General features: G+C 34.6%; 2 protein-coding genes and 1 long non-coding RNA gene across 4 annotated transcripts; all 3 read left to right on the top strand.

Annotated features, from left to right (window-relative positions):
* Positions 662 to 2,932, top strand: LOC104711550. The gene is made up of 3 exons (XM_010428256.2): positions 662 to 964; positions 1,003 to 1,043; positions 2,106 to 2,932. The coding sequence occupies exon 3, from the start codon at positions 2,108 to 2,110 to the stop codon at positions 2,837 to 2,839; it is 732 nt and encodes a 243-aa protein (XP_010426558.1). The 5' UTR covers positions 662 to 964; positions 1,003 to 1,043; positions 2,106 to 2,107; the 3' UTR covers positions 2,840 to 2,932.
* Positions 5,079 to 6,899, top strand: LOC104715497 (UPF0481 protein At3g47200). Its single transcript, XM_010432897.1, is given in 5 exon segments — positions 5,079 to 5,499; positions 5,502 to 5,565; positions 5,651 to 5,876; positions 5,919 to 6,171; positions 6,472 to 6,899. Coding segments are annotated over 5 exon segments (1,392 nt in total).
* On the top strand, positions 7,379 to 9,417 carry LOC104711549. 2 transcript variants are annotated; one of them, XR_755319.2, is made up of 4 exons: positions 7,379 to 7,852; positions 8,007 to 8,086; positions 8,439 to 8,594; positions 8,982 to 9,417. It is a non-coding gene; the product is annotated as an uncharacterized LOC104711549 (long non-coding RNA). The 2 variants fall into 2 exon arrangements; XR_755320.2 differs by having other exon boundaries at positions 7,380 to 7,931.

Here is an 11,818-nt window from a genome sequence, read left to right as displayed (position 1 = left end):
ATATTTCACGCAAATTAAAAAAACATTAAAATATACATATATACTTTTATTTAATAAGTGTTTAATAGGTTAATTTAGTTATACATTAAGGATAAAACTAAAAAATCTAATACAAAAAATGTATTGGAAATATAAAATGATGTATTGCAAATGTAAAATGATATTTTTTGTGAAACAAAAATAAAATTCCAAAATGATATTATTTGTGAAACAGAAAAAATATATATATATATATATATATATATATATATTTTATGAAACAAAGGAGTATATATATATATATATCTACTGTCACACGACTTTTAGAGTATTTCTCTATTTAAGAGTTGTAGAAGAAACGTCAAACAAAAAACATAACTCGCCGAGGCATTATCCAATACGTCCAAAAATTGTTTAACACATTTTAATGTATAAGTATGATTAGATGTCAAACTTAGTAACGTGTGTATGCATAATAGCACATATGTATTATGTATAATAATGGTTGTTGTCATTACAGATCAAACATATCCATAAATATAAGCAACCAATCATAGTTTTAATCCAGTTGTTACATCTTTGCTTTTCAACTTTCTCTCTGTCACTCTCAATCTCCGGAAAGAACAAAAATGGTAATTCCTAATAAGGAACTGTTGGACCTTAATTTATTTAAGCTTAGTGGGCTTAATAAAATTGGATTGTGTGAATGAGAAATTAGGCCTTAATGGTTTGGCCTTGCTTAAGATGGAGCTCCAAGAGAAGTGGGTCAGATTGGATAGAGTCAAAACTCTGTTTCACGATCCGTGAGACTTGGTCTCTTTGTTTTCGTGATCAAGTGGAGAGTTGTGGAGAGTTGGATTTCTTTGAGAGATCGTCGCTTCTTCACGTCGCCCACCTCCTAGATTTGCGATGGACTAGGTAAGGTTGTGGAGAATCTATTTCAAACCCAAGTCATCCAAGACCTCTATATAAACACAAGTTCAAGTCTCATTGAAGCCGATCACCGATCGAGAAGATAAAAAAAGACTTAGAACAGAAACATCCAGCAATCTCTCTCTCAAAAAGTAAGTTTCGAGAGTATCGTAGAAGTGAAGTTCGTATAGAGCCGGTGTTTGAGTGATTAGCAAACCCGGTTGTGTATGGTTGTATCCTGGGACTCTTGTAACCATTAATCCCGTCGCACTGCGGGGGTTTCAAAGAGTTAAGGAAAGAGATTTCGGTCTCGCCTCCATTCTTCCCTTAACGTTTGTGTTGTTATCTCTTATTCAATACCTCTTACGTAGTGTGGCAAATTTCTAGCTCCTACATTCTTAACTCTTTGAATTCTGTTGTTGTTCTATAAACATCTAACAGATTGATTTGAGATTTCATAAACGTTTAAGGAGAAGTTGTGTGTATATTCACAAGTTTTTACCACAGTTGCGATTGGGTAAAAAAAAAAAACGTGACGAGAGCTTGAGAGCCTCGGACCTGTTCTGTTCTTTTGTGAAAGGAGAAACAGAGTGTGTATTGATTATAACCCAGCATAAGATCGTGATTTTAAGGCTGAGTTAAAACTGCAATTGGTTTAGATTTCTTGTTTGTAAAACCTGCTGCTTGCATTTGTTTTATTTGCTGTTAAGAATTGCGATTCTAAAAGCTATTTTGAAACCAATTGTTGTGTTATTCAAAACCTGCAGTTTGCATTGAGTTGCGATTCATAAACTGCAGAATTTTTTGTTTGGATTTATTTGCAAATTAAAAACTCCTAAATCGACATAGGGTCTTGATTTTTTTTTAAGTTTCTGCAAATTAAAAGTTTAAGAGATTTATAATCTCTTGCTTTGAGAGTTTAACGAGAACTGCAACTAATAATAAACTAATCAAAAGTGTTTGACTAGTGTTGTATTGTTTAGCACACAAGCATCATATACTTAGTGGGTTGCTTGTGTTATTTATTTATTTATGCAACTCAAAACAATTAACGTGAACAAGTTTGGTTTTGCGAAACCCATATGCATGGTCTTGCTGGTTTTTTGTTTGTTTGCAAATAATATATACCGAGTGTTGTTTTATTCACTTGATTATTAGAGTCATTTCACGACTTGATATACTGTTCTGAACAAAGCTTTGTGTTTGTGTTTCAGACATGGCCAGTGAAGACTTGAACGTCTCCACCGGAGCTGACGTGTGTGTGGTAGTCACAGAGGCTAATGTTGCCGAGACCACCATCAATGGGACTGGGACTGAAATCCAGTTTTGTACTCTTCCTCCGGTGAAAGTAGCGGTACTTGAGCCGATACCAGCTGCAGTCCCTGAACCGATGACTACTTGTGCTATAAGCGCAGGATGGATGCCAGAAAAGTTTGATGGGAACGGGTTCAAGGCGTGGCAACAGAAAATGTGTATCCTTCTGACCATGTTGAACCTAAATAAGTATGTGAAAGAGGACGCACCAGTTCTCTCACCGGAGAATAAGGATCCGCTCTACCTTGCCAGCGTGAATACGTGGAGCCATGCAGATTTTCTATGCAAGAGTTATATTCTGAGCTGCTTGACAGACCCGTTGTACGTTGTATACAATAAGGTCAAAACTTCTAAAGACCTTTGGGATGCTTTAGAGAAAAAGTATAAGGTCTCGGATGCAGGCTTACTAAAATATGCTATGGCAAACTTTTTTGACTTTAAAATGGTCGATTCAAAACCTATCATGGAACAAGTGGAAGCACTGCAATTTCTTAAGAACGAGATAGATTCTGCGGGGATGTTGATTAGTGAAAGTTTAATGGTCAATCATCTTATTGAAAACCTCCCTACAAGTTGGTTGGATTTCAAGAATTATCTTTTTCATAAAAAAATGTTATTTCCCTCGAAGACTTGATTGTCAAACTGCGAGTTGAATCACTAATCCGCATCGAGAAAAATGTGGACGTGGTGTAGCATGGATAATAATGGATTTGTTTGTGATGGGTTATCTAAGGTGTCTACAATAATGATGTAACCGAGGCTTTCCACCTCGAAGAAGAATAAGTTACAGTCTCGAAAGAGAAGAATAAATTGTAGTTGGTTTCTCTTTTCTTAATAATGGAAATTTCAGTTTAGTTTTCATTTGGTGAAGTCTTTTGACTTTTGCATGAATGTTTTTTAACTCAAATATGCAAAGTGAGTTAACGTGAGATTTGCATGAGACTTACGCCATCACCAACATGAGAAAATGGAATATATATATATATATATATATATGTATATTGTTTAAATTCACATTAATTGGTGTGATTTAATTTTGTAACTCTCTTTAATGATTGTACAAAATATTTTTTGTTTATGTGGCAAAAGATGAATTAAATGTTGAAGGGTTAGTCTATAAAATGTGGGGGGGAACCGTTGCTTACCACAAATAATAATCTCAACATGATACCACATAAAATTATTAGAAAGTTCATTATTTTGGATAAAGCTCAAGACGCTATGTGAATTTTTGAACTTTGAGGATGAGATATCCTGAAGTAGGAAAATTCAGTGTCAATATTATGTGTACACTATTATAGCAATTAGCTATTTTTTGGACACTGAATAAATGATTAAATGATAAATCATTGGATTATCAAGAGGAATGGGTAGCCTAGAAATATAAATTCAGCTTGGTGGAAACCCAACCTAAGTGATTGGAGATCCCAAGATCTAGGTTCAAAAGGGACAACTAAATCAAGTTGAGTTAGAGTTGAACACTGTAAGACTATGTCTATATCCAGTTCCTAAAGATAAAAATAAACAGTGTTACCTGTATGAGTTGAGGTTAAGTATTAGCTTTTAATGATATACCATAGTTTTGAGATATTCATGGAGTATTTACAGGATGCTTCTAAAAACAAAACTGATGGAAGGTCACCTAGTGAGTGTGAAATGGGGCCGTTTCTAGGAGAATGAAAGAGAGGCTATATTCTCCAAGTTCACTCATGAACCCAGGAATGTCCAAGGCCAAAATGGACACAATAGAGAACTAAATCTCTACGAGAAGATGTTGTTGCGCGATACCTGTTGTCTAGGTTTACATTAAAATCTTGGTGGTTCAAGACATAATGTTCACCTCCCGGCCAAGTAAATCCGACAGATATTAAAAATGATGGGTTCAAAGCTGAAAAATGCTACCTTTCAGATACAATAACATTTTCGTATACTCTCGAACGTCTGTCTAGTCTAGTCTAAGTTGTGTCTAGTCTAGTCAAGTCTAGTTAGTAAAAGTTTTTTATGAGTCTTCCTATATTTAGTTAGTAATTTCTATTCATGTGGGGGATTGTTGGACCTTAATTTATTTAAGCTTAGTGGGCTTAATAAAATTGGATTGTGTGAATGAGAAATTAGGCCTTAATGGTTTGGCCTTGCTTAAGATGGAGCTCCAAGAGAAGTGGGTCAGATTGGATAGAGTCAAAACTCTGTTTCACGATCCGTGAGACTTGGTCTCTTTGTTTTCGTGATCAAGTGGAGAGTTGTGGAGAGTTGGATTTCTTTGAGAGATCGTCGCTTCTTCACGTCGCCCACCTCCTAGATTTGCGATGGACTAGGTAAGGTTGTGGAGAATCTATTTCAAACCCAAGTCATCCAAGACCTCTATATAAACACAAGTTCAAGTCTCATTGAAGCCGATCACCGATCGAGAAGATAAAAAAAGACTTAGAACAGAAACATCCAGCAATCTCTCTCTCAAAAAGTAAGTTTCGAGAGTATCGTAGAAGTGAAGTTCGTATAGAGCCGGTGTTTGAGTGATTAGCAAACCCGGTTGTGTATGGTTGTATCCTGGGACTCTTGTAACCATTAATCCTGTCGCACTGCGGGGGTTTCAAAGAGTTAAGGAAAGAGATTTCGGTCTCGCCTCCATTCTTCCCTTAACGTTTGTGTTGTTATCTCTTATTCAATACCTCTTACGTAGTGTGGCAAATTTCTAGCTCCTACAGGAACCACCACCACCACAGCCGCAGCCGCAGCCGCCCCTTCCATTGGCGTTGCCACAACTGCCGCCGCCACCACCACCTCTGCCGCCCCAGCTACCATTAGGACCGAATCTTCCTCTCCGGCATATAATTATAAGAAGAAAAAGAAGAAGAAATTATCAACCACGACCGATGTTGATTTGGTACTTCCTCACCTCTATTATGCGCAAAAAACTCCAAACCCAAAACCAACGACCCGAAGAGACACGAGAAGAATGGGTGATTTGGATCAAAGACAAGATGAAGCAAGTACAAAGAGACGACGCCACAACTATTTGGGACAAGCTCTGTATCTACAGAGTTCCACAGTCCCTTCAGAAAAACGACAAAAATTCATACATCCCTCAAACCGTCTCGCTTGGTCCGTACCACCACGGGGATGAACATCTCCAGCCCATGGACTATCACAAATGGCGTGCGGTCAATATGGTCTTGAAACGTACCAAACAAGGCATCGAAACGTATATTGACGCCATGAAAGAGCTTGAAGAGAGGGCTCGTGCTTGCTACGAAGGTCGTATAGATATGAGCAGTAACAAGTTCACCGAAATGCTAGTCTTGATGGTTGTTTTGTTCTCGAGCTCTTCAGAGGAGCCGATGAAGGATTCTCGAAACTTGAGTAAGCATACTGATACCGATTGTCTAAACTTATTGACTTTGACTTTGTTTTATTTCTTGTTTTTTATTTATTTGATGTTGTGTAGATACAATCGAAACGATCCCGTTTTTGCGATGCGAGGATCCATGCATTCTATTCGACGTGACATGCTAATGTTGGAAAACCAACTTCCTTTGTTCGTCTTAAACCGGCTATTAGATCTACAGCTCGGTACACAGAGCCAAACCGGTTTAGTGGCGATATTAGCAGTTCGGTTCTTCAATCCGTTAATGCCAACTTATATGCCATCAACTAAAATCGAGGACTCACAAGTAAACAATAAGTTCTTTAACCCAATTGCTGACAAGGACAAGGAAGAATTGCACTGTCTGGATGTTTTCCGTCGAAGTGTACTCCAGCCTAGTCTAAAACCGGAACCGAGGTTGTCCCGAAGTAGATGGTCTTGGAAACCGCTCGTGGCGGACAAGCGCCAACAACAACTGTTACATTGCGTGACGGAACTAAGAGAAGCCGGTATTAAATTCAAAAGAAGAAAATCCGACCGGTTTTGGGATATTCAATTCAAAAATGGTTGTCTAGAGATACCAAAACTACTTATCCATGACGGTAAGTTCACTTTTTTTTGTTTCCTTCTTATTAGCTTTATGAATTTATATCAAAATCTTTTTTATCCATTACATTTTCAATTCTTGTTTTACATTTTCGCTTAGGAATCATAATGAGATATTCATATGATATGAACAGTATGGTATATTCATATGATATGAACAGTATGGTTTTTAATATTACGTACTAACCATATTTTACATTCGAACGTGATATATTTTCTGTAAAAAATTAAACTATCAGAACCAAATTTTTTGCGACACGTAAAAACAATCTATGGCCTCTCGTATTTTTTTGTAGGTACCAAGTCTCTTTTCTCAAATCTTATAGCTTACGAGCAGTGCCATATCGATTCAACCAACGATATAACATCCTACATAATCTTCATGGACAATCTAATAGATTCTGCTGAAGATGTTAGGCATTTGCACTATTATAATATCATCGAGCACTGGTTAGGAAATGATTCAGAAGTAGCTGATGTGTTCAACCGGCTATGTCAAGAAGTGGCTTTCGACCTCGAAAACACTTATTTATCTGTATTGTCGCATAAGGTGGACAGTTACTATAACCGGAAGTGGAATGTCGTGAAGGCAACCTTGAAACACAAGTACTTCAATAATCCATGGGCGTACTTCTCTTTCTTTGCTGCAGTTATTTTGCTACTTCTCACATTATTTCAGAGCTTTTTCACTTCTTATCCCTATTTTAACCCACCTTCTCCATAATTCATTAATTATTATTTATCTAGTATCTTTAATTCGATCGACTTGGAAAGTTTGCATGTTTTCACGCTATTTTTACTATTGTATCACAACAATAAAAATAATTTATATTAAATTTGATTTCACTGTATTTTCTTAATTGGAAAAAATGTCATTTAAACAATGAACTTTCAAATTTTGGTCATTTAAACCATGAATTTTGTTGTAGGTCATTTAAAAAAGAAAGAATTACTCAAATGTTATCCAAAAGTTGGTTTATTACTCATATCTATAAATCTTTTAAAAATTACTAGAATGTTTAGTGTTCTGGGTGTAATTACAATTTACCCCTTAAATTTAGATTTTCGATTTTAACTAAAAAATATTAAAAAAAAATACACATCAGCAAATTAAAATACACATCATTTTCAATTTTCTATGTCATTAAACAGTTTTTTTTCAGAAGTTGAATTTTTCTTGTTTATGTCAAATAGAGAAATTAAACAGTTTCCACTGTTCATAAAACGGAAAAAAAAAACCTCTCTCGTCTTTCGTTGCATAAACCCTAGTTCCCATTCTCTATCGTCGTCGTTGCCCAAAGCCACCGCCAACGATCTTATCTCCGTTCTCGGACCATCCTACGCCGCGTCCTCCCTTAACCCGATCATATCTCGAGATATCAAATCGTGTCTCAGATTCCTCGTCCCTTTCAAACCGGATAAGCCTAAATCCGATTTCGGGCGATGTTCGCTTCGTACTGGACTCTGTTCAGGTAAAATCGAAGCCGTTGAGAGGCTGAGAAGGATCTATAAAGTATGATTTTGGCAAGTTTATTCTACTTATCTAAGAAGGATCTATAAAATATGTGATTATTGATTCTCCTCTCATGGCTATCGTTGCTCCTCCTAATAAACAAGAGAGTCTACCTCCTATCAAAAATCTCTAATTTCGTCATGCCCTCATAGATTCGATATGGTGTAAGCTTCTGTTTCCTCTCTCTAGATCTAAGCAGGCATACTCTCTCGCTCGATTCTTCTACTTTATTTAAGTCTAAAAGTGAGATTTGCTTATCCTTTACTTTGATTCTCTTCTTCGATGCGTTTAATTACTTTTGTTTGTTTTCTGTTTTAGGGTTTTATCGGTTGAGTAATTGATGAAGATCGATTCAAGAAGTAAGTAAGTCTCCAGATCTGAAGAAACTCCAAAATAAGGTAACCGAGAGTTTATGGATGGAGAATTTGAATTGGGTTTTTATTTGTGCAAAGTTTCTTATCGTTGCTTAGAGTATTTGAGACTGGAAGTGTTGTGTGACACAACTTGTGTCAATCTCTTCTATTTCTGGTTCTATCTCGCTAAAAAACTTAGGGGTATTGTTGTTTGCTTATAAATTTGGGAGAGTCAGAAACATAGAATCAATATAGTGCTACAATTGTATCCAGAAATGATATAGGTTTGGTATTAGTTGTGTTGTTGAGTGTATTCATAGGTTCCAATTTCATTTTGAGGAAGAAAAGTCTTAAGCGTGCTGCTGCTAATCTTACCCGAGCTTGCTTGATTTTTCAGGGAGATTCTTTGAAGAACAACGTTGATTGCAGGAAGAAGCTAGTCCAAAGACTCTTGTTGGATCATAGTGCTGCTAAAGATAATCATGAGAGATGCATCCTTACTAAGCTCAAGCAACAATGTGGTGGACACTTTACTTCTAAGATGAAGGGCATGGTTAGTTTACCTATGTTTCTTATCTTAAAGCGTTACTTGCTTTAGTCATTTAATTTATGCTTTCCGTATCATTTACTATGTTGGCTGCCACTTATGGATTTGACATTGGCAAGACAAAACCAAAACAATGTCAAGGATTACCTAGGCAATAACCTTATGTGTTTCAAATGGGTTTTGGTTTTCCTTATTTGTTTTGTCTGTTTCTAGATTCTCATTACAAGAGCTATGATATTAACTTCATTACTTGTGTTATTTTGTCGTATATATAGAGGACAAACACTGTTAAGCATAGATGGCTGAATGATTGTATAACTCAAGTAGTTCTTGTTTCTTGTTTTTTTTTCAAAATCCAGCTTACCTATGTTACCATTTCATTAAACGTTACAGGCTTCAGGAATTTGGACTTGTTTGTTCGAGGTACAGATAAGAAGGAGAGAGCTGAACCCAAAACATTGAGCCAGTTTATGTACTTGTCTTGCGGAGGAAATGGTGTGTCTTTATGAGTGATGACCAGTTTATGTACTGATTCAGAGAGTTATAGACTTATGTTTTCGGTTCTTCATTTTTATACAATTTTGTTACAATTCTGGTGTTACACGGCAGGCCATGTTTTGGGTGCAGCCATGTTTATGGTAGATATAGCTGGTGTCTGTATCCTCTACACTGGCGTAAGGACCCAAGAGATACCATCACGTTTACACTCTTCGTGACTATGCTCAGTTCGAGATGAATTGTACTTTCAAAGTTATGGCTGATTTACGGTTAAGTTACGGCTGAGTTATGAATTACGGAGTTATAAGATGTTAGTACGTATTCTTCTTTCTTTCCTGGGTCTTTTGTTCTGTCAGATTACAAAAAGTGTTGTTAGGTAATTGCGAAAAATCACTAATTCTGTGTCTGCTTAGATTCACACATAATAAATACATAAAGTTAGCTTTTCTCACAATATATTATTCAAATTAATTAAAAAATTTGAATTCGAATTGCGAATAAAAGAAATAAAAGTATTTCTCAAACAATTGACTGATATGGCTGAGTTATCGAAATAAACGGCTGACTTATGAAATATTTGTAAATTAGAATTATTATAACTCAAATTTAAAATATAGAATGAGAAAATGAATATTACAATCATTATAAGCAATAAAAAGTAATAATTATAGACAAAGATTGATTTTTACACAGTATGATTAAATTGTGTAAAACATTCAAATCATGACATTTAGGGGTTAGGGTTAGGGTTAGGATTAGGGTTTGAGGTTTAGGGTTCATATTTCCAACATTATGAGTTTTAATATAACAGTTTGGTTTTGGTTATATTATGTTTGGTTTAAGGTGGTAATTTGGATATACTAATATGAGAACCATTTGAAAATTTAAAAATTTTTGAAATTATTTTTTGGTTATTTCCGGTTATAGGTCGGTTAGATGAATATATAACATAAATAATCCAAATGTTATCCACATTAGGTCGATTAACTTAATATAACTGATAGCAAGCCAAATATAACCGTAATTAATCGAAAAAATAATGTAAAAAATAGTTTTCGGTTTGGTTCGGTTTGGTCGGTTATTTAGTCATTCTAATTTGAGGGTTGGCTGAGTTATGGTAAAGTTATGGCTGAGTTATGCAACGGATATATTAATTTATTATATACCTTCTCGAAAATACAAAAAGTGTTGTTGGGGAGACACAAACAATAATTATGTTTATTGTTAAGAACCACACACGTAATAAATGAGATTTTAGCGATTTTTTATTTAAAAGGAATTCAAAATTTGAATTTGAATTTTTTTAATTTTTTTTTAATAAAAGTATTTCTCAAACAATTGACTGATATGGCTGAGTTATCGACATAAACGGCTGACTTATGAAATATTTGTAAATTAGAATTATTATAACTCAAAATTAAAATATAGAATAAAAAAATGAATATTACAATCATTATAAGCAATAAAAAGTAATAATTATAGACAAAGATTGATTTTTACACAGTCTGATCAAAATGTGTAAAACATTCAAAACATGACATTTAGGGGTTAGGGTTAGGGTTAGGGTTAGGGTTTGAGGTTTGGAGTTCATATTTCCAACATTATGAGTTTTAATATAACAGTTTGGTTTTGGTTATATTGTGTTTGGTTTAAGGTGGTAATTTGGATATACTAATATGATAACCATTTGAAAATTTAAATTTTTTTGAAATTACTTTTCGGTTATTTCCGGTTATGGGTTGGTTAGATGAATATATAACCATAAATAATCCAAATGTTATCCAAATTAGGTCGATTAACTTAATATAACTGATAGCAAGCCGAATATAACCGTAACTAACCGAAAATAATGGAAAAAATAGTTTCCGGTTCGGTTCGGTTTGGTCGGTTATTTAGTCATTTTAATTTGAGGGTTGGCTGAATTATGGTAAAGTTGTGGCTGAGTTATCGTTCAGGGTCTTTTCAATAATATGAAAACGTATTATTCTTTCCTGGGTCTTTTGTTGTGTCAGATTCCTAATAAGTATTGAAACATCTCTCGATATTACAAAAAGTGTTGTTCGGGAAGCGCAAAAAATCACTAATTCTGTGCCTGCTCAAATCCACACGCATAATAAATTCATAAAGTGAGATTTTTATCACANTTGGGTCTTTTGTTCTGTCAGATTACAAAAAGTGTTGTTGGGTAATTGCGAAAATTCACTAATTCTGTGTCTGCTTAGATTCACACATAATAAATACATAAAGTTAGCTTTTCTCACAATATATTATTCAAATTAATTAAAAATTTGAATTCGAATTGCGAATAAAAGAAATAAAAGTATTTCTCAAACAATTGACTGATATGGCTGAGTTATCGAAATAACGGCTGACTTATGAAATATTTGTAAATTAGAATTATTATAACTCAAATTTAAAATATAGAATGAGAAAATGAATATTACAATCATTATAAGCAATAAAAAGTAATAATTATAGACAAAGATTGATTTTTACACAGTATGATTAAATTGTGTAAAACATTCAAATCATGACATTTAGGGGTTAGGGTTAGGGTTAGGATTAGGGTTTGAGGTTTAGGGTTCATATTTCCAACATTATGAGTTTTAATATAACAGTTTGGTTTTGGTTATATTATGTTTGGTTTAAGGTGGTAATTTGGATATACTAATATGAGAACCATTTGAAAATTTAAAAATTTTTGAAATTATTTTTTGGTTATTTCCGGTTAT

This window comes from Camelina sativa, chromosome 9 (assembly GCF_000633955.1).
Source record: "Camelina sativa cultivar DH55 chromosome 9, Cs, whole genome shotgun sequence".
Lineage (NCBI taxonomy): Eukaryota > Viridiplantae > Streptophyta > Magnoliopsida > Brassicales > Brassicaceae > Camelina > Camelina sativa.
The sequence above is the reverse complement of the archived record's forward strand: the minus strand, read 5'-3'. Positions and strand labels throughout refer to the sequence as shown.